Raw genomic sequence first — 23,490 nt, forward strand, 5'->3', positions numbered from 1 at the left:
GTGTAGCAAGCAGGGCAAATTTTTCTTCAGCTCAGCTTCTCTCATGCTGTAGATTGCAGAAGCATCTTGCTCTGATGCTGTAGATGTCAACTTTGGATTGACAACATTAATGGCATTTGCAGTCATTTTGTTATCTAGATAATTAATCCACAAGGCATTGCAAACAATGCAGTGAATAATACAGGAAATGATTAAACTGAGTATTTGGCATGGTTTTATATTATGCAGTATGCAGAGCTTGGAAGCAATTGGCATTGTGAAGATATTGGACAAAACACTGGCAGGTTTGATTTGTTCATATCCCTGCAATTTGAAATATTTGAGCTGGAGTTTCTGGCAGTTTTTATTTTTAAAGCTATTTCCCCCACTGCTATTAAAAGCAGTTTGGGAATCTAGGCTCCCTGGATTTCTCATAACCTCAGCAGAAGAAAGCAAGTGTCTGTGGAAGCTGCTTGAAAGCGATGATATTTGACATTAGTGCTCAACATAGCTGCTTTGATTTGCCCTCTGGATAGCCATGCTAATGCTATAAGGAGCTTGCTTTCCCATTTTAGCTACAGCAGTTAAAGGCCTAAAGGTAGGTGGCATGATTGCTTCTATAAATATGTATGTTTTAATGAAGCTATTGTTTATAATTAGGTAAAAATCATACTGGTATAAGTGAGGGTTACAGTGGGATATACAAAAGCTCTTAAGTGAGATGGAAGCAAGTGATTGATGACTTCAAGTTGTATCTGAAGGGTGGGATTAATAGGAAGCGTTTGCATTTCAACAACAGTGATTTATCTGATGTAAAGATGGGAGAATGAGATGTGAGAATTTGGATGAAATTCTTGTTGCCTTGGCCTTCTGTGTGTCTGCCTTACTCATTTAATGTGCTGTCTCCTCCTGGCTTTAAAGACACAGGTTGGAATAACTCAGCTGTCTCATGGGAATTATTTTTAGGTGGGATATTTAAAAGGGCGTTCAGAGGTTTGCTCTAAAATGGACGTTAGCATCCTCTAGCAATGGAGATGCTCCCCAGACGAGATTAAAGAACTCTGAAATGATGCATAAATCTCTTCTTTCCCCTGATAGAGCCCATGCCCTAGCCTCTACAGACTTTCCCCTTTTGATTCTGTTGAAAATGACTAATTTATTAATCTCCCTACTGGTGGGACTGGTACTTCTGATGGAGGACAGGCACATTTGCTCACCTGCACTCCAGTAAACCCACTTCTCCTGATTTGCAAAGTTCATTGGTTTCAAACTTCTAATGGTCTTGTGATTCTTTTAATCACTGTGTGAATTTAACTGAACATTGTTTTCCTGAAAGCACTGAGTTTTCAATGGCAGTAAATGTTTATGTTGAATAGAAGCCATAGGAAAACACCAAGCATAGCAGGATGCAGATCAAAATTCATTTGCAGACATATACTTCCTGAATCAAAATCTGCACCCTTGTACAACCACAAAGACTTTTTTTCTTCCACCAATCCCTGTGGTGGATGTCGTCTTAAGTGTGTTTGTGGAGGGAAATGGCTGGGAGAGAGTGTGCTGAACTCAACACTATGTAGTTGTCAGCTTAGTAGCTACGTCCAAGGTGATGCCATGTTGATAGACTCTCGTGGAGATGACTGTCACCTTGCTCAAAGACACTTAATATTGCATCTCATACAGCCCAACTTGGCAGCAAACAGGTTAGTAGTCCTATCAAAGTGAGATTTAGGGACAAAAATGATGATTGGCATCTTTTTTTTGTCTGAGTAACCTAACCTAACCTTGGATGTTACTGTTGTGCCAAAGACAAGCTAAAGTTCATGTCTCTCTGGAGGGATAAAACACTGACAGAGGACAAAGGTAAAATTTCCAAAGGGTCTCTTATTTTCTAAGCCTCAAGTGCCCATGGCTTCTAGGAAGATACCAGCTATAAAATGGGGACAGTGATTCAGCCCTCTGTGTAGTCTGCAAGCTTTTGGAGCGCAGTGACTTGAGAAGTTCAAGTGTGTGTGGACAATGAGGTTGTTCTAATCGATGTTTGTAAAATAAATATATAACATGAGCTCTAATAAGACTCTCTTTAAATAATACAGATTGGAATCTTGTCATTCCAGCCTTTTTTAACTTCTTGTCATTGCTGCAGGTATCATGGGATCTGGCCTTAACAGAGATACTGTACTTTTCCATGTCACTTTTTAGTCAGATCTTAAATGTTACAGAGATTCTAACCTTTTTCTACAAGTTGTCTGTAGGGTTGGAGTAGCTGAGTGTGCTTGTGCTGGCTTAGCTGTTCCTGGTCTGGAATAACTTTGTGTGATACTGATACAGATTGACCAGTGTGCTGCTTTTCAGTAGGACCTGGCACTGGCAGAAGTTGCATGATCCTAGCTGATTGTGCCTGGCTCTCCTGGGGGATTGTGCTTCCTTGCAGGCCCTGTTTGCTCATGTGAGTGCAGCATGAGCTGATCGTTGCCACACAGTATCTCAAACACAGCTGATATGGGACTGGCTGCAGCAAGCTGTCATCTGCTGGAAGGATCCATAAGATACACATCTGTTTGAGTGAACACCGTGCTCAAACCATGTTCAACATGTGTAGTGGTTTTCCAGGTGTCATTTGGTGACACTGGTACCTGTGATATTGCTGCTCTGAGCAGAGCTGGCAAAAGCTGTAGGTGAGAGAACAAAAAGTATCAATGACAAATTTGTGCAGAGGCAGACTCCTGGATTACTTTTCAAAGCCTGTTTGCTTTTCTAAACTGGAAATGTATCCTGTTACTGTCTGGCAGTGAGAATGCTGCCTTTGTTGTGTTTCTATGCTGCTTTTTTTGGATCAGTGGTAAAGCAGGTGGGACATCCTCTGTCAGGCTGCTTGGCTCAGTGTCATGGGTAGGAATCCTATATCTCAATGGTAGGAAAAAAAGCTATGGCTGACTCATTAACATTCATATTAAAGGATGACTGATAACATTCTCTCTATGAAACAGGTCTTAATTGCAGCAAACATTTGCTGTGACTTTAAACACAAATGTCCATGGGAAGCTGATATTTATATAGCAGCTACAAGAAGATGCACTATTTAAATTGTGCTGTGCACTGAGACTGTTGAGGACCACATGGATGTTTTAAAGAGGACAGATTTCAATAAATGGGTCTCTGTCTTATTACTAACATGCTCAAGAAGAACACGCTGCATTCACCAGTGGGATAGGAAAGCCCTCAGGCTTCCAGCTCACATTCCAGCATTTCAATGTGGATCTTCATCCTGGAGTCATTTCTGAGAACATGTTTACTAGCACAGCTCACAAAAGCATGTGTTTAATGTGTCTTTTTTGTTGTTGAAGTGATAAATCTGTAGACAAGTAACAACCAGAAAAAAAAGAGAACACTAGGGACTTGGAAAGGAAGAAATTCATAAAAATAGGCTTGAGGTGGAAATAGCATTGGGCTTTCAGGCATAAAACTTGTAAATCTTGGCGTTTCTTTTGCAGCATCAAGAAGTTCACAGCCTCTAACATATTTTCTACATTTTCTTCTGTGTATCTGTTAGTCCATAGCTTTCCAGCTTATTTTAAACGTCAGCAATTTCACTTTCTAAACTCGATTCAACAAATTACCTATTTGAATTTTGCATCTTGATTCTAAAACAAGCTGTTGTTCAATCCTAAATAAAGAATGCCAGAACTGTTGGCAGAACGCTGCCTGCAATAGAACAAAGCCCAGCGTTGTCATCGTTCACCCTGTTTCTCACTGGTTTGCTCATCCAGAAAAGCCTGTCTTGCCCTCTCAGCATTTGGTGTCCAGCATGTTGGCTTGTGATGACAACCACAGCCTGTTCCAGATTAGGCCTCAGTGACTTGCTCAGCATCACAGATTCAGTTTTCAGTAGAGCTGAGAATAGAGCCTCTTTCTTCTGTCGCGACTCGGTTCCTTGCTGTAATTGCAGGGCAGCTTTCCTGCTGAGTGACCAAGCCCGTTCTAATTAACAGCTCCCACTTTATATTTTGATGAATGCCTCTTGCTCAGTAGCTTTTTTTTTTTTTCAGTTTTAAAACATAGTTCCTCAGTGAATCGTGGCAAAACATGATTGTTTAATAAAAAAAAAAAAAAAGAGGCAGATGGTAGTTTTCTACTTGGGCAATCTGGAACTCCACTTGTTAAGCAAGCAAGTTGAGAAAGTGATTGTGTTGTAAGATGATGGACAAGCTGTGATGTTTGGAGCAACTTGAGCAACTTGGGTTAAAATGTTTGAAGGTGTTGTGGAAGGCTGGGTTTTTTTACTCAGGTTTGTGGGACTGGTATCAGGTCAAGAATTTACAGTAAAGGAAAGAGGTTTCCACTTCTTCTCATTTTTTGGAAGCACTGCTTACGTTTGAGGACCACCCTTCCTGTACTTACAGCACAACCAGGGGAATCAAGAATGTGTGGGATGCCTACAGGAATACCAGTTCCACTTTCACTCTTGATCCCAATTACCTGAAGGGAGGCTGTAGCCAGGTGGGGGTTGGTCTCTTCTCCCAGGCAACCAGCAACAGAACAAGGGGACACAGTCTCAAGTTGTGCCAGAGGAGGTATAAGCTGGATGTTAGGAGGAAGTTGTTGCCAGAGAGAGTGATTGGCATTGGAATGGGCTGCCCAGGGAGGTGGTGGAGTTGCCATCCCTGGAGGTGTTCAAGAAAAGGCTGGCTGGGGCACTTAGTGCAATGGTCTAGTTGATTGGACAGGGCTGGGTGCTGGGTTGGATTGGATGATCTTGGAGGTCTCTGCCAACCTCGTTGATTCTGTGATCACAGAGACACCACCTGATCTAGGGTAGGGTGTCCCTGCCCATGGCAGGGGGGTTGGAACTATATGATCCCTGTGGTCTCCTCCGACCCTAACTGTTTCTATGATTTTATGACAATTTCTCTCTGTCTGGTAAGTCCATAGCATCTTTGTAGGTTACACAGTCATGGAGAAAATCAGTAATTTAGTGATGGGGAACTCCAAAGGCAGTGATCACTAGGATGCCACATGAGCTAACAATGTGCCCTTGCAACCCAGAAGGCCAGTTGCATCCTAGGCTGCATCCAAAGAAGCACGGCCAGCAGATAAAAGAGGTGAGTCTGCCACTTTGATCTGGTAAGATCTCACCTGGAGTACTCCATACAGCTCTGGCACCCTCAGCACAAGAAGGACATGGCCATGAAAATGATCAGGGAACTGGAGCACTTCTCTTATGAGAGGCTGAGGTAGGTGGGGTTGTGCAGAGAAGAGGAGATTTGTACTGACTGTCAGGAACAAGTTTTTTACAATGGGGTTGGAAGAACATTGGAACAAGTTGTCCAAGAAGGTGGTTGAGGCCCATCCTTGCAGATCTTCAAGATCAGACTTGACAAGGCTCTGAGCAACCTGATCTGATGGAGGATATCCCTGTTGACTACAGGAAGCTTGGAGTAGATGACCTTTAGAGGATCCCCCCAACCCAGACCATTCTATGTGACGGGGCAGTGTTGTGTTGTGGAGTGCCAAGCATTCACCCGTGACCATTTGTTGAATTGTTTCATGATTGCAAAACAGAGGTGTGCTTTCCAGAAAACATGGGTGGGTGTCATCTAGGCTGGATGGGATTTTAGTTATGATTTTTCTGTATTTGTTCTTTTTAAATAGCCTATTTAGCTATGGAAGGAAAGCTGGAAGAGAACCACAGAAACACCTCTTGTGATTTTTTTTATTTCTACAAACATCTGAGACAGCAAGATGAGAGCCTGCTGGGGATCCCACATAGTAACATTTTAAAGGAGTCTTTAACGTGCAGTTTATTCCCAGTGTATAAAGTTTGTTGGCTTCAAAGTTTCTCTCTTTGATTACAGGCAGAGCAGATGCTGAGATAGCCTTGAGTTGTCTGTTCAGCAGAGGGACAAAAGCTAGATCTGGCTTCAGGCACGAAGAAGTGTGGCTGGCAGCTGGTGCTTCTGATTGCTTATCAATAGGTATTCAGTGTATTAATAAAGCTGCTGCTGCTGCTAAGACCAGAACTAGGGAACAGCTTTTCAGCCTGCCTGTTGTAAAGTTGTAAGCCGAGTCACTTGTGAAATGCTGTTTCTCTTCAGCCTGACAGCTCTCTCTTTGTGAGCCTTGACTAGCATTAGCCAAGCTGTGACCTAACACTACTTTTGTTCCACTGCTGCAAGAATCTTAAAACGAAGACTTTCAGTCCCTTTCTTGGTTCTCTGTGTCTTGCCTTGCTGCCCTTTGCTTTGTGGCTTTTAAAAAGGTTTTTCTTTATTATTTTTGAGCATGAAGAGACAAGAATATGTACTTCTTATTTTCCTTGATGAGACTTTAGTATGATGATGGTGGGACTCTGGAATAACCTATTCCAGAGAAGTTGTGGATGCCTCCTCTTTGAGGGTATTCAAAACCAGGCTGGATGAGGCCTTGAGCAGTTGAGTCCAGTTGAGAGGCATCCCTGCCTGCGGTGAGGAGATTGAAGTAGATGATCTCTAAGAACAACTGAAGTATTTTTTTTTTCCAGTTCAACTTGTGTACTGAACTGTTCTTCCAGCTCACATTCAAGGCCAGTTCCGTTCCACTTCTGTGGTGCATAAAGCAAAAGCCCTTTCAAAACCTCTGCAGAAGGATGTGAGAAGTCCTAGCAGCTCTGGTGGCATGGCTGACCCCCTTCATGAGTGCTGCTGAGGAAGGACAGGCTAAGACTTTCCCCTAGGTGGTCTGTCAAGCAGATAGGCAACAACTATAGGAAATTCCTTTCTGGGCACCAGCTAACAAGCTCAACAAACAATCCCTTTATTGAGAGACTGGAGCCTTCTCTCTGATTTCTTACTTTGTTAGCTACTTGAAACAGTTGAGAAATTCTTCTCTGGAGGGCTTAGGGAGTGGTGGTCAGTTTCTCCCTTCCTGAACCTCTTCAAGAAGTTCTAAGCCTTTCTAAGAAAAACAGGAAAGGAAGACAATGTAGAAAACATCCTAGAAACACCATACATGACTTAATTTCTTCTGCCAGAGTATAAGCTAAAGAGTACCCTCTGTACATGCTAAACTTGTGTGAGTGCTTTTGGTTTAGGTGTTGACGTTCTGGGTTCTTCATTCCAGTGAGGCTAAAAGGCTACCCATCAATCAATACACTGTTCAGATGGAGGCATGTTTCTTTAAAAGCAGCACCCTGCCATCTGAGAAGCAAGGTGTTATCATTTTGTGTGCAGTGTACTGACTGATACTCAGTCCTGACCTTTGAGGTTGCAGTAGAAGCTGCTCGTTGAAGCTGCTCATAAAGAGCATGTAAAAAGCTTTGACAGATGTGACCTATTGCCAACATTTTCTACAGTTTATGTTTTCTATAAATTATTGGTTTTCAAAACTCTTCTTTTTTTCCATCAAGAGTGAGAAGATGATGTTCTTCTGCTCAATGGCCTGTGGCATGCCTGTGTTCTTTTGCAGGACTCTTGCTGATCACTGTTGTAGTTCATCCATACCAGGCTTGGCTGTCCTGACCCAACATTGTGTGTGCCCTGACTCCTGTAGCATGTATTTCCAGGAGGCTTCCCCTGGCCAACATACATTCTTACACCTCCTCATTCCTTTTAAAGCCATTAGGGCCTCGTGCCTTTGGTTGAGGTCATGAGTACCTTGTGGTACAGCTTTCTTTTGGGTATCTTGCCCCACCGCACCTTTCAACAGTCTTATTGATCTCCATATTTTTGCCTTTTCCTTCAAGTCTTTCCTTCTTGCCTTTGTAGTGGTGCTCTTTTTGACTGACTTGCAGTGAGGAGCCACATACCTAAAATACATCTTAGCCAACTGAAGAGTGGATAAAACAGGTCTGGGCAGGGAAGGGTGTCTTTTTGTGGACACAGTGCAGGCTGGAATGTGGATGTAGTTTGTTGCCTGAGCCAAGACTAACTCAATGAGGTGAAGGTTTTATTTCTTTCCTGTGAGTAAACTGGGAGTGTGTTAGCCTGGAGTAGCAGTAGATTTAAGAATGTGATTTCATTTCATTTTCTCTGTTTCCAAGAACAGATATTTCTTGTGTTAAGAAGTCAGAGGCTAGATGTTTGCTCTGAGCTGTTTGCCACCAAAGAGAGAAGAAAAACAAGCAGCAATCTTTACTAGGGCAGACTTTGGGGGTGGGGTGGGGTGTTTGGTTTTATTTTTTGGGGAGGGAGGGCAGGATGAGGGGAGTTTTTTTTTCCCTAGTTCCTAGGAAAGAGGTTTCTTCCTAGAAAATGGAGGGAACTTGAGTTGGCAAGGAATTGATATTTATCTGCCCAATCTGAAGAAATACTTAACTTTTGCATAACTACCTATGAATGTATTTAGGAAGCTGGCAAGTTGCACTGGCTTGTGTGGTTTTCATTATGTCAGGCTTTTTAAACTGCTTGAAAATAAGCTTCCTTTATGGGCAGTAGAATTCCTTTTAAGTTGTCATCCAGAAACACATGAAGGGGAGGTGTGAGAGCCCAGCAGATTGTGCTGTGTCCTAACCCCAGGCAGGATGCTGGTATGCCATAAGGAACAGCACTTGGCACAACCCAAAATCTAGAGGTTCACCAGCCCTGCTAATGCTGTCATTGGCAAAACTTGGGGATTTGCAGCACTGGTGAACTTAGGCAGTGTGTGAAATACTTGGCTTCCTTGGTCTCATTTTTGCAGTCATAACTACTGAATGCATAACTACCTGATTAGTGCAGAGATTTCAGTCTTCAGCTCCCCCCCCCCCCCCCCCCCCCCCCCCTTGCAAATGCTTGTTAATTGCATTCATAGGTTTATACATTTGTAGAACTAGAAGGGATAATTAGGATCCTGTAATTTGGTCTCTCCGTGCAGTTGAACATAAATCTTGTGCTGCATCTGGAGTTTTATTCCACTCACTTCAAAAGTGTGCACCTTATTTTATGAATTTTCCCTTCTAGCCCCAGTCTCCAATGAGCAAAATTTCTCAAATCATTGTCACATTTGTTGCTTAGAGGATAATTAGGCTGATCTTCTTAAAAGTCAAATGAGCAAAGAGCTCTTAGAACAGCCTCAATATGCAGCTCTTCAGTTTGTAGCTGTTACTGCTCCGTTTGCTTTTTAACTTCTATTTTCTTCATAAATAAGAAAAGTTGTTTGCTCTGCCAGTTGTATTTACATGGGTGCCAAGTACCTGCTCCAAAATTTCATCACAGGTCAGTTTGCCATTTTTGGCTTAAATCTGATGTAGACTTCTGCCCAGTTGAATAATTACTAGGGCCTTCCATGGTAACATCCAAAGAAGATTTCTGTTTCAGGAGTATGACTTACACTCTTGTTCCTAGACCTTGCTTGGCCTCACTGGGACACACTGCTTACCTTGCTCACTAGATCTGGTGAAGAAAATACAGAACAAGTGAAGAAACAGTCATTATCATCAACCTGTTTCTTTCTTCCTTAGAAGAATCTTGCCAAAGTCTTCTGAACTAGATTCTAAGAACACTCATCAATCTCCTTTTGGCATCTTCAGTTAGATGTTTGAAGTGTTTCCAGTTTCCACTCTTCCAGCTAATAAGAAGCCACTGACTGCCTTGTGTTTCCCCTTTTCCCTCAGAAATACACCTCTTTGGTGTTAAACATTTTATAATTGAAAAATGACTGTCCTGTAATACTGTTTGCAGAAATAGAATGACTTAGATGCAAGACTTTCTGCAAAACGGAGGTGGGATTTAGTTCCTCTGCTCTTTAAGTTCAGTAGGACTTTAAGGCAACTTTTGTCTCCTGAGGAAAGGCTGAGGGAGCTGGGGCTATTTAGCTTGGAGAAGAGGAGGCTGAGAGGAGACCTCATTCATGTTTATAAATATGTGAAGGGAGAGTGTTGGAAGGACAGAGCCAGGCTTTTCTCAGTGTTGTCCAGTGATAGGACAAGGATGCAGTAGGTGCAAGCTGGAGCACAGGAGGTTCCAGGTGAACATGAGGAAAACCTTTTTTCACTGTGAGGGTGACAAAGCTCTGGAATAGGCTACCCAGACAGGTTGTGGAGTCTCCTTCTCTGGAGACATCGTTTTCCTGCCTGAGCTACTCCAGGTGATCCTGCTTTGGCAGGGGGGTCGGACTGGATAATCTTGCGAGGTCTCTTCCAACCCCTAACATTCTGTGATGAACATGGGTTTGGGTCAGTCTTTCCTCTTGTCCCTGCTGAATTTTCTACTCCGTTCCTGCCTGCAGGAAGTCCTTTACCACTGGGTGACACTGTTTGACAGTTCTTAACATTTACTGTGGCAAAGCCCTGAAGAAGCTGTCCTCTGACTCTTTGTGGACTTCTGATTTTGAATCCAGGCTCAGTTTTCATATAAAACTCCATAATCCGCTGTAGTTAAATTTGATTCAGCCAAACCTGCCCTGATTTTTAGTTTAGTTTCCCAGACTGACTGTTCTAGCACATCGCTGTTGCACTGTGGCTGCGGGGATTATAAATTGATTTTATTTGCTTTTCTAATCTTAAAATGCATCGTTTCAGAGTCACATATGGGTCACTGCTGACCCATGTATAAATTAATTACTAGTTACCTTTTAGAATTAATCTAGTTGCAAACTGTGCTGTGGAGTGTTTCCTAGGAGGCATAATTTCAGTGATCTTCTGACAGTCGTGTTTACTGCGGTGTAATAATTACCTCTGTAGTGTATTGTTGAAAGACAGATATTTATTTCATTACATGCCTTTGCTAGTCTTCATCCCATCTTTCTGTCTTGTCCACTGCCTATTTTAAAACTTAAGATGCCAAGTAGCTTGTTGCAAGAAAAGTCTACATCCAGATTTTGACAGCATCTACAAAAAGGGGATCTAGTCTGGATGTGGTGGTGAACAAGGCTCTCCATCTTCTTCTCTTCCAGTGCTCTTACAACCTGCCCTGCGTGGAGACCTCCTATTGCAGTAGGAAAAGAGGGGCACTTTCATTCTCTCATCATCCACCTCTAATTATATGACTGCACTGATACCTCTTCAGCACTTTAACTGAGCAAGAGAAGAAAGCAGTGTAGCTGTTCAGTGCTAGTCTTTTCAACTAGTTTCATATCTAGTGGCAGAGAGCTTCACCAGAGATCTTGCAGACTTGGGGGAAATTCTTTTGGATTAACACAAATTCCTGTTCATTTGGCCTGGTGATTCTAGCAGAAGGCTATCCTTAAAACTGTTTGTGTCTTCTCTCTTTTCCAAGTAGACTAGAGACCAAGAGGAGCTAGCTACCCTGTTCTCACCAGCACTGCACTTTACCACACATCCTCTAGGAGCATCTAGGCTCTTCCCTTAACACTGAAAACTTGACTGAACTTCAAAGCACAGGAACAGAGACTGCCTGATGGTGTTTAAATTGAACAGGAGCCATAAGGATCCTTTGCCTTTGAGAGACTTCTAACTGTGGAGCACTGCCCCAAATTTTGCACTGTCTCCCTTAGGTGTCAGTGCCAATGCAAACATCTTTAAAATGACCCTTTTCCTTCTGGGTTTTTTTTTTCATCTAGTGGATGTTTTATCTGTACTTTGTTGATATTGTACCCTCAGCAGCACTTAAGGAATGAAAATGAGCATTAACTGGATTTCCTTGAGATTTTGAGTGGATTAGTTCATTTTATCCTCTGAAGTGACAACAGGAACAGCTTCAGTAGCCAGCAAGCCCTGCTTCTCTCCATATCCTCCACATCACTGAGACTGCTTTGGGCTGCTCTGAACAAGAGAGCAACACCCTTGTTCCCGAGCAAAGTCTATGTTGTCTACCAGGCTTGGCAATGAAGCTGTTAACTAATGATACCCAGCATAAGGAAGGTGTTTTGAGTTCTGGAATAGTATGGACAGGAGTTTTTCAGTCTTGCTACTTTACCTGTTGGGATCTCAAGATTTTGAAGTGCATGACAAGAAGCAGTGAGATTAGCCTTGCAGAAGTTCGTGATGGTTTCTAAGATGCTCTTCTTTGGTCTGTGTGAGCTAAGTAGGTTGAAATAACCTACCTAAGAACTGTAAGGCCATTGGAGACATAAACAAAAGCAAGATGCCTGCCAAAGGGTTTAAAAGTCTGAGGATTCTTTTTGTTTGAAGACTAATATTGTGGAGTGTAATCTGGTAAGAGTAGGTACATGCTGCCCTAAACATGTTTGATTTTGAGGCAGGTGAAGACACTCTCCTGATTTAGAAGCAAAATTATTGTAGCTGGGAAAAGGCAGGCTTTTTGAACAAAGCATGAGGGGCTGGGAGGAAACTTCCCTCTGCAGGCAGTCTGGCTGTGCTTTGCCATGATCCAAACCCTGTTATCCCTTTCAGCCATGAAAAATGATGCGAGTAAGAGACAGACCCATTGGATGATGGCTGGCTTGAACATCTTGTCTGGAAAGAATAGTCTGTTTTCTTATTGAGGAGCTCTGAATTAAAAGTTGAGCTGTGGGAAGTTATTAATGATATCTGTAATCAGGGATTAATCAAGTTAATCTCCCTAGCCAAGAGCCTTTTACTGCACTATGAGCACATAGATAAAGGAGGAGAGGAGGGGTTGAGGGAGCTGGGGTTGTTTAGCCTGGAGAAGAGGAGGCTCAGGGGTGATCTTATTACTGTCTACAACTACCTGAAGGGACATTGTAGCCAGGTGGGGGGTGGCCTCTTCTCCCAGGCAACCAGCAATAGAACAAGGGGACACAGTCTCAAGTTGTGCCAGGGTAGGTATAGGCTGGATATTAGGAAGAAGTTCTTCCCAGAGAGAGTGATTGGCATTGGAATGGGCTGCCCAGGGAGGTGGTGGAGGCACCGTCTCTGGGGGTCTTCAAGAAAAGACTGGATGAGGCACTTAGTGCCATGGTCTAGTTGATTGGTTAGGGCTGGGTGATAGGTTGGACTGCATGATCTTGGAGGTCTCTTCCAACCTCGTTGATTCTATGTGGATTCTATGTGGAAAAGATAATAGTGGTGAGCTTTCACACATGGACAGTGCTGAGATAAGGAAAAGCACATTCTGCATTTAAGTAGCTTTTCTGCTTTCCACCCAAGCTGGCCAATGTGAGTCAGTGCTGGTTGTGTAACATCTGAGCAGAGACGTGATGAAGATTTTTGTATTCCAATTCCTCTGGAAATCAGAAAGGGGAGGGTAAAATTATCTTTCTTCTCAAAGAATGCCTTTGGGTTACTTGTGACAAGCCGCAAGTCTACGCTGTAGTTTAAAGAGCTAAAAATGTCAAGCCTTAAAAATAATAGCATTTGATGGTTTATAGCACAGCTCAGAGCAGATGTTGAAGCTTGTTTTGAGAATAAAATCTTCTTCAGGAGGTATTCAGTGTTTGAGCTAATGCTTCTGTGGAAGATACTAATGCAAGAATGTATTATGGCAAAGAGGAAATCGCCTGAGTTTAGCCTTAATGGTTCCTGGGCTAGTCTATTATTACGATGTTCATCAGTATTTTTTGGCATTTATTTATCTGCCTTTTAAGGGGCCTCAACTCTACCTTTGCTTTCACAGCTGGAAATAGTTGTGGGAATTATTTGGAGGGTGAAAATGGCATCTATATGTGCAGTAATATAAATACACGGTGTCTCACAGGAATTTCTATATTCAGATTCCATATGTGGAGGGTGATTTCTAGTCTGAGGAATTCCCTCAAGGCCATGTAAACACCAGGGGGTTTTGCAGACACCATGGGAGCCCTGTTGTAGCAGAAACTCCCTCAGCTGATGAATCCTTAACCAGGCATTCTTAAGATCTACTTTGAATCTGTTAAAAGCACTAGTGGCTCCTTGTAACCCTTTGTCTGCATGTTCCCAGACTTACTGCCATAAAAGCACTTCTGCCTACCACAGGTAGGCCTGATATGCCCAAAATAGGCTTATACATGTCCTGCCTTGCCTGGGCATGTTTTTCTGCTCCACCAGAGAGGCAAGCATGGGAAAAGGACACAAAAGAACCTGTAGCCACTGTGTCTGGCTTGCCCAGGGTCCAGTGGTAAGGTACACACACTTAGCTTGTGTCTGCCTAGTGCAAGGCCTGTGCCATTCCCAAATTAGGGAAAAGGGAGCCTGTGTCTTTGCCTAATATGGTAAGGTTTGGCTAACTGCCATCCTGATTGGCTGTTCTGTGCCCAAAGGGCAATTAATCTCGGCCCACACTCATAAAAGGAGTTATGCAGGTGAACACCCTGCTTTTGCTTCCCTGCTCTTTGCCATGCTTTTCTGCTGTGCTCTGTGCCCTGCTCCGCCGTTGCCTGCTGCAGTTGCACACTGCCTCATTGTCTGCTGGTGAACGCCACTATTGCGAGCTTACCAGGAGCAGACCCTGGATGCCTGCGCGCAATCGGCCTGTGTGGTCAGCCTGACATCATGCTGAGGCTGCACCACATCTGCCTTCTGCACCTGAGAAGCCAGGAGACAAGGTCAGAGATTGTCTGCCTCTTTCCCCAGAAGCCAGAAAGAATTAAGTCTCAACTGTGGCTAACCCCCACGAGTTGGGTAATGATAATTTGTGAGTGAATGCTTAAATGCCTCTTTGTAATTCTCCATTGCCTTCTGCCATAGAGCAGAAAGGGCTCCTTGAGGCCATCTAGTGGGCAAGCAGCATATTGACCACCAGCAGCATTTGACCATGGGAATCTTTGCTTCCAGTTCAATTAATGTTTAAATATCTTGCTGGTTATTACTGGATCTAGCTATTATCCATAGAATGTTTCCATGACCGTGTAAGAACCAAAATATTATTAAAATGAATGGTCAGGGGTGGTGAGAGTTCTGAATAGCAACATTAATAAACAATATTAATTTTGGAAAGATGTTATCTCACATTAATTAATTTCCCCTCTGCAACACTGCTGAAAAAAAAACTCTTTACAGACAATGAAAGAATTAATAAAAGAATCAGATAATATATTTGGTTGGAAGAGACCTCGAAGATCATTCAATCTGAACTTCAAACCCATCTGGAAACTCCTTAGAAGTCCCTCTGGAAAGTACCACAAGCTCAGAACACTAACACTTAAAAGAGCCTTCCTGCTTTACTGGTTTCCACCTCCAACACCACCCCAGGGAGCCCTTTCCCAGAATGAGGAGAAGGCAGCAGCAGTACTGTGGCACAGATGCTGGTGCCAGACCTCCCCACAGAGCCTCTTTGATTTTGGGAAACAAATTATAGACCTGAGTGGCTCTAAATACAAGTTTCAGTGGGGTCTAATCCATGCTGATGAACCCTAGTTCCTACAGAGATACTTCCCTGAGCACAGAAGGAATATCACACACCGATCCAATGCTGCCTTATGTCACCAAAATAAACAGAGGCTTAAAATGAAACCCAAATAATGCAGCAGCTGACCTTGTACCATCTCAGCTGCTCTCACACCATCACCAAAAGAGTGCTAAAAAACAATTAAACAAAGGGTCTCTTTCCTGGCTAGATTGAGAGCAGACCAAGCCCAGGACTGGTGGCTGAGGAGCAACATCCACATGGCTCTAAGGGGAAGCACTTTGAAAACTGTGTACTGGGACATATTCCCCCAGAAGAACTTGCATGCTTCTGGCACACCTTGCTTTGATTGTATCTGTTCAGTGTGATCAACTCGAAGGGTCTCTTCCATTCTCCCTAGATTTACTTCTGTTCCAAGGAAAATAAGAATTGGAAGTATGTCACCATTTGGTCTTGCCTCTCTAAGACTGAGGTACAAGTATGGTACTTCTTGGTTGCTTTAAGAACATCTTCATATCTGAAAACATGAAACTTCTCTCTGGGAGTATACTTGAAGTTATTTTTATACAGAAGCATTTTCTTCGTCTAGTGGAATACTGAAATTGCTTTGCAGCTTTATTTGAGGAGTTCTTTCTTCAAGAAAATCCATGTGTACTTAAGAACTCACGAATAAAGTCTGTGAGAGTTACTTAGGCAGTACAAGATAGGGTAGATAAATGCTTTTGTGCCTCTTGTGCAGCAACAGCTAATTCAGCAAATCCCCTGGGAAAGCACCTGCCAAATTAGTGGGTGTGCTGAACTTGAGCCAAGCTCAGCTAAAGCATCACTCGAATCCAAAGCTCTTTGTTTGGGAACAAGGTAAGAGGGTTGTGCCTTCTTAATTGATCCTGTGAAAGCAGATGGTTAAAGGGAGCATCTCGGATGCTCTTACGACAGCGCATTTCTGCTACGTGATTATTTGGGTTATTAATATGCCACTGCTGCACCTAGTGATGGTCTGAAAGCAGCTGTCTGAGTTGTGACTTTTGTGGTGATGAGCACTAGAGACTCGTGGAATTAATACTTTGTTACTGCTTGAACACTGTACTTTGTGTAAGGACTTCCAAGAGATTCTGTTGTCAAGCTTGCCTGGTTTGTTGGTGTGAGCCTGAATCTCAGCACGAATCTCCGGAGCTATGCTATTCCTGCCTGTCACTGATGTGGGGAACCCTTTGTGCCTCTCTCCTTTTTATGTGAAGCTGGCTGTTTTCTTGTGAATGTTTGCTATCTTAATTGTATTGTTTGCATATAACATTACGCAGTGACTCTGCAGGACTGGGTTAGTGGCCTCCAGCCAAACTGAGGTTTGCAGAGGGTGTGAGAGGATTCACTGAGTGGGAACTGGATGCCCTCTTTCACTGCCTCCGTTTGGAAATCCTAGCTGAAGTAATTTGCAGCTTAATCACACACAGAAAGCATCTTATGTTCCCAAGGGAGTTTTACTCATTCAAGTTTGCTGCCCATAGAGTTCATGTTACATTAGGAAACCCTGATTCCTGACCTCTTGAGTTGAATATGTTTGGGTTTCTTTTTTTTTAAGCAGAGATGGGTCTGAAGGAAGGAGAACAAATAGACTTCATTTTATGGGCTTGACATAAGCAATCTTATGTCCTGCAAAATATTATATCAATCTTTGTGAGAAAGAATTGAATCAAATTGTTTTACAGAGGCTCACGTTAAAAACTAGCACAATCATTTATGACAGACAGTTGTAGGGGAGTTCTGTGGTTTTCATCTTGGCCTAAGCAAAAGGAGCAGCAGGTTGGATGTAGATGAGAGTTGTCAATGATAAATGCTTTCCAGAAAACTTGCAGCCCCATTGATGCCACAGAACTGATAGAGGAGTACAGAAAAACAAGTATTTGCAAAGCAAGTTTGTTTTGGGTGGAAGTTGGATACTGAAATGTAGAATTATGTGGGTTTGTAACATTTGAGTTCTTTTAGATGTGATAAGTATGATGTGAACACTGAGGACCTATGAATCTGGAATCCTGTGTCCAGTTCTGAGCCCCTCAGTTCAAGAAGACCTCAGGGGCCTGCTTGGAAGAGTTCATCACAGAGCCCCAAAGATGATGAAGGCAGTGGAACATCTCAATTCTGAGAAAAGGCTGAGGGAGCTGGGGCTCTTTAGCTTGGAGGAGAGAGCTTGAGGGGTGACTTCATTCATCTTTATAAAGATGTGAAGGGAGAGTGTTGGAAGGACAGAGACAGACTCTCCTCAGTGATGTCCAATGATAGGATAAGGGGCAACAGGTGCAAGCTGGAGTGTAGGAGGTTCCATGTGAATATAAGGAAAACCTTTTTCACTGTGAGGGTAACAAAGCACTGGAACAGGTTGCCCACAGACATTGTGGAGTCTCCTTCTATGAAGACATTCAAAACCTGTCTAGATGTATTCCTGTGTGACCTGCTCTAGGTGGCCTGGGAGGTTGGACTGGGTGGTCTTTTGGGGTCCCTTCCAACCTGTAAATTCTGTGATTCAGTGAATCATTTGGTCATTATTTAGAAAAAGAAAGGTCCTGTAGATACTTGATTCATTGTCTGTGGTACATGGACTTTTACCCACTTTGTATTAATGGTTTAGTGGTACATGTTGAGAAGTATGCTGTGGCCTGGGGCTTTTACTGTGCTTGGGTTGGTGAGGTTATATATACATGTATATATATATATATACACACATATATATATATAAAAAATTATATGTATGCAATTAAACATTGAGGGGTGTGAGGTATGAGTTCAGGAAAGGCTCACTAGGGTGGGCAGAGAGACCAGTGAGCAAGCGCTGTGCCTGAGGCTGGGGGACCTGGGCTGGCTCAGCCAGAAGCAGAGGCAGGGTTGGGGGAACCTAACAGCAGCCCCCCAATCCTGGAAGTACCTTCAGTGTTGTCATGGCTGGAGGGGGAGAGTCAATGGGTATGAGTTGAAACAATAGATAAGGAAAAAGTTCACCATGAAGATCGGTAAGCAGGGTTGTCCACAGAGGTTATGCAGCCTCGGAGGACTTCAGTATCTTACTGGTGAAGTCTTGAGCAGCTTGGTCTGATTTGATAGCTGTTCCTGCTCTCATCAAGAGGTTGGATTAGTAATCTTCCAAGTTTTCTTCTGACCTCAGTTTTTCAGTGAACACATGTATCTGGCATGTGTGGTGATATCTTGTTGCCTGATCAAAGCAGGGGGGACTGACAGAAGAATTATTTATACTGCATGATCAGTGTCAGTGGGAGGTTTATGCCATGTCCATCGATACACTTATACAGGTTTGAACTGTGGGCAAGTTTTCTATTTGTTTCAAAGGTCCCTGTTTGAAGTAGCACCCCCAGAGATTTCAGAAGCATTACATGTAAACTTGCCTTGAAAAAATAATTCAAGGGCCACCCTGAGTCTGTCTTATATTGGTAAGCTGTTTCTCATCAGATTTGCTCTGTAGAAACTTAGTGTGTGAGAGGTAGCACCAATAAAGCACACAATTCACAGCATCCACTCAAACAAAGGAGCTGAAAGGGTTGTATTGGGTCCATTGGACACACTAAAACCAAAATGTCTTGCCTGCATCTGCTGAAAACTTGGTCCCGTTGTTTTGCTTCTTCATCTCTAAGTGTACATGCAGCCCAAGTGGGTTGGTGGTGGCCTTGGTCAGTATATTAATGTACTGAATTATCAGTGGAAATCTTTCCACTGCACCAAGTGGATTTTGAATAAGGCCTGAGCAACAATATGAATCAGACCTGAGCAACAGTTTGAGATTCTCTCTTACACCCAATATAGGTGTAAGTTGCAGCAAAAGAGCTTCTGCCTCAACACAAGTGGGAACTTCTTTACTGTAAGGGTCACAGAGCACTGGCACAGGCTCCCCAGAGAGATTGTGGAGTCTCCTTCTCTGGAGACTTTCAAGGCCTGTCTGGATGTGTTCCTGTGTGATCTGTGTTAGATAGGATTGTCCTGCTCCGGCAGGGGGGTTGGACTCAACGATCTCCTTGGGTCCCTTCCAACCCCTAAAATCTTGTGATTCCTAATGAAAGAAAATAGTTTAGAAATTAAACAGAGGCTAAACTTGGGTTTTGCAGCCAATGAAATGAGAGAGGGAGGGAAGGGCTGGTAACTGGGCTCTAAATTAAAGCATGTATTCAGCTTTTACTGGAAGATGTGTGGTAAATCCTAGTGAGTCTCTGATTTGTCTCGTAGCGCCATACCATGCAGTGCGTGGCATTCAGCTGTTCTGCCAGTCAGGCTCTTGCCTTTTCTTTCATGTCCCATTGATTCATCTCTGTAAACCCACATGCTGTGGGATCATTTTTTGGGGTGTGTTTGAAGGGCCAATGTTCCATCAAAGCAACAATTGCAGATTCTGTGTGTGGGATCTGTTTCCACAACAGCGAGTGGAGACAGAATTGCTCTGAATGTGCTTTGTTTTAGATAGGGAACTTCTTGTGGCTGAGGCTTCTTAATGGAAGGGGGTGGGAATGGTCACATATCTATTATTTGAAAAATGTAGTTTACTTGTCAGCTGTTGTTAGAAGAGTTGTGATTTGGTGGGCAGATAGGTTTTCTATAGCAGGACAAGGAGATGCCACATTTCCAGATGTGAGATAAATCACCAAGACTTCACTACCTTCAGAACTGTGGATTTCTGTGGATTTTCACTGGGTGAAATGTGGCCTTTAAATAACAACCTCACCCAACTTTTTCTCCCCTAACTTTCCACTCAGAATTCTGTTTCCTCTCCCAACAACTGCAGATCTGATGATTTCCATGTGGAAGCTTTTTCTCAGTAAAGTACAGTTCAGGGCTTGCCGTGGAGAAGGTGTTTTTCTCCATAGCTGGCATTATCCTGATGGCAGGAAATGAGACTCTGTATGGTTTTGGTACACATTCAGAGTATTTGACTGTATTTAAAATGTCTTTGTTCATCTAAAAATGCTTCCTCTGAATAGGCTTATTAAAATCAATAAGGCTCTTCATGTGCTTAACTTAAATTGTCTGTGTAGCTCCTCTTAAAAGGGGGGAATCTGTCTTCAAGTCAGTGGGTGAAGGCTGTTGGAGGTGATGTCATCTTGAAATTAATGTCTATTTCAAAAGATGTTGCTGCTGTTTGCTCTGAGAGCCTTTGTGTACTACAGACAAAATTAATCTAACAAAAGCATAACTGTTACCAATGCTGCCTTTATGTTTTAATACTTTTTAAAAGGTCTTTCAGTGCAGATTTACTGCATTTTCCTCCTGTTTTACAGATACTGTGAACAAGGACACTGAACCAAAAGATCCATATCCCGTTCCAAGAAAGATTATGGCTGAACCAGACTACATAGATGATGACAATCCTGAATTAATTAGACCTCAGAAATTAATTAATCCTGTGAAGTCATCCCGGAATCATCAAGACCTCCATAGAGAGCTGCTTATGAATCAGAAAAGGTAAGAGCCTAAAAATCACTCGTGTCAGCCTCCTACCCTAAACACACAGCTTGAGCTTTAGTTCCATCAAAATGACATTTTACCCACAACTCAGCAGAGGCTTTTGGCTGATTCAGGTCTTGAAGATAGAAGGATTCCACCAGGCCAGTGGTGGAGTCACTGTCCATGGAGGTGTTAAGTGGTGTGTAGACCTGGCACTTAGGGGCATAGTTTAAGTGTTGACCCTTCAGTGCTGGGTCGAAAGTTGGACTGGATGATGTTTGAGGTGTCTTCCAATCAGATATATTCTGTGATCCTATGATCCTTAACTCTGGCATATATTTCTGTTTGAATTGCAGTTGCTCTGCAAAAGCCTGCTGTAAAAGACTTCTTTTCTTTTGGTGAATACTCACAAAGAGTCAGTCTCAAGAGGACAAGTTCAGTTCTCCCCAAGCATATTTCATAGTCACCATCTGGGCACTATAATTTGTCTTGAACTCTTTTAACTTTATCAGGTATTTGAGCAAGTTTTGCTGCTACCAAAAGGATGATACAAGTTGTGGGTTTTCACTGTTCCCAGCACACTGGGTGTAAGGCCACTTTTAAATCAAATAAATCATGTGTTTTATTTCATATGAAACTGTCCTCTGCCTACTTGATATTTCTTGCAATGCAGTGTGATAGTCTGGTGCCTGCACTGCTTCTTCACAAGTGTTTCTTTGTATGTTAAGCAAATGGTGTTTCTTTCATTCTGGGATAGGAGGCACAGCTGTTGCTCTATATGTTGCTTTTAAAGATGTAAATAACTGGAACTTGATTTCATCAACCTCAGACACAGGGTTTTGGGTTAAAAATAGCTGAAATTCTGGAATTAAAAGTCTTGAACAAGGAATAATTTATCAAACAACAGGAAAATGGTCACCAGACTGCACAATGGAGGAAAAGCCAGTGAACATTTTGATGCTCCTGCAATTAAACAAGCAGAAACGAACTATTATATCAATTAAGGATTTGGTGCATCAAAAACTTTCCAAATGGACTTTGCACAGGGTAGGAGTGTGGGGATCCACAAAACAGAAGTGTAAGGACAGTGTATCTGAACATGACCCAGCAGTGTCTGAACATGAGCCAGCAGTGTGCCCAGGTGGCCAAGAGAGCCAGTGGCATCCTGGCCTGCATCAGGAATGGTGTGGCCAGCAGGAGCAGGGAGGTCATTCTGCCCCTGTACTCTGCACTGGTTAGACCACACCTTGAGGACTGTGTTCAGTTCTGGGCCCCCCAGTTTAGAAGGGACGTTGAGATGCTTGAGCATGTCCAGAGAAGGGCAACGAGGCTGGTGAGAGGCCTTGAGCACAGCCCTACGAGGAGAGGCTGAGGGAGCTGGGATTGTTTAGCCTGGAGAAGAGGAGGCTCAGGGGTGACCTTATTGCTGTCTACAACTACCTGAGGGGTGGTTGTGGCCAGGAGGAGGTTGCTCTCTTCTCTCAGGTGGCCAGCACCAGAACAAGAGGACACAGCCTCAGGCTGTGCCAGGGGAAATTTAGGCTTGAGGTGAGGAGAAAGTTCTTCACTGAGAGAGTCATTGGACACTGGAATGGGCTGCCCAGGGAGGTGGTGGAGTCGCCGTCCCTGGAGCTGTTCAAGGCAAGATTGGACGTGGCACTTGGTGCCATGGTCTAGCCTTGAGCTCTGTGGTAAAGGGTTGGACTTGATGATCTATGAGGTCTCTTCCAACCTTGTTGATACTGTGATTTCAGAGCGTATTTGAGAACAGTTACTGGTAGCAGCCCATTCAGGCTTTTGGAGATCCAGGGTCTTGATGAAGGAGAGGAGGAAGCTGTTGCTTTGGCTACTCCAGCACAGCTGGGTTTAGCTGTTTAACTGAAGTGTTACATTATGAAAGTTTCTTTGTTTGGTGCTTTTCTTCTCTCTACAGGATAGTATTTTGGGGGGAGAAGCAGTCATTTCTACATGCAATAGCAAAGATCTCACAAATGCTAGGCTTAGATACTTAATTCTAAATGAACTGCATACACAGTAAAGATTTCTTTAGTGGTGAAGAAGCATAAGTGTTTAACAGAATGCTGACTGAATTGGAAGAAACTGGCCTAAATAGGTGTTTGTCCCATTTTTTTGTTAATGGGATTAAACATCAAAGTCAGTTCACAGCACCAAGAAGTTTATAGTCATTGAAAGAACAATAGTTGAAGATTCCTGACTTATGATCTTATTCTGAAGGATGTAGAGGCTGCAGTAAATCAATGCTAATTTTTTTTCCTTGTAACTTTATGAAAGCATAAAGCACTTTTAAATAGTATGGAGTTCTTTTCTTCTTGGAGAATATCCAATTACACAGAGGAGTTGTGTAGCCCTACTCTGCTCTTACTGTGATTTCGATTAGCTGCAGCTCTTAATTTTAGATTCCTATATACTGGTGCTGAAATGAAATACTTTGAGGATCTTTAACCAGCAGAAAGTCTGGTATTTCTGAGCAGGTGGTGAGTCTTCTGTGCTTCATGCTACCTATCAGGGCTCTGCTGTGAGGCTTTTTGGTAATGTAGATACTGGGCTAGTGTTCTGTTTTGTTATTACAAACTCTGCTATGTATGGAGAACTTCTAGAGCTCCTAGAGAAATCTGGCTCAGCATGCACCTTATTGGTTTGTGAAAAACAGCAGCTTAACTTTTTTGACCAGTCAGCCCTAAACAGCCATTCCTGAATCTTTAGAGGACAGTGCTGGTGCCATCATTCTCCATGCCTACTATGAGCAGTGTGTGCTGGTTTGAGGCTAATTGGAATATTTTACTGAGAGAAATTAAATCCTTAGCTGTGAGAAGGGAAAAAACCCAACCACAACAGTACCCTATATCACTCATTCTTCTGATGAGAAACACAACTAGTCAAAACATAGATAAGACACTTC

General features: G+C 43.0%; 1 protein-coding gene across 2 annotated transcripts in view; it reads left to right on the forward strand.

Annotated features, from left to right (window-relative positions):
• FAM107B (family with sequence similarity 107 member B) overlaps positions 1-23,490 on the forward strand; it is a 71,763-nt gene that overhangs the window by 38,726 nt on the left and 9,547 nt on the right. For both annotated transcript variants that reach the window (XM_064142605.1, XM_064142604.1), the window contains exon 2: positions 20,405-20,588. In XM_064142605.1, the coding sequence (XP_063998675.1) occupies positions 20,461-20,588 (128 nt within the window). In that variant the 5' untranslated portion in view covers positions 20,405-20,460. The remainder of the gene's footprint in view (positions 1-20,404; positions 20,589-23,490) is intronic.

Source organism: Pogoniulus pusillus, chromosome 4 (assembly GCF_015220805.1).
Source record: "Pogoniulus pusillus isolate bPogPus1 chromosome 4, bPogPus1.pri, whole genome shotgun sequence".
NCBI lineage: Eukaryota > Metazoa > Chordata > Aves > Piciformes > Lybiidae > Pogoniulus > Pogoniulus pusillus.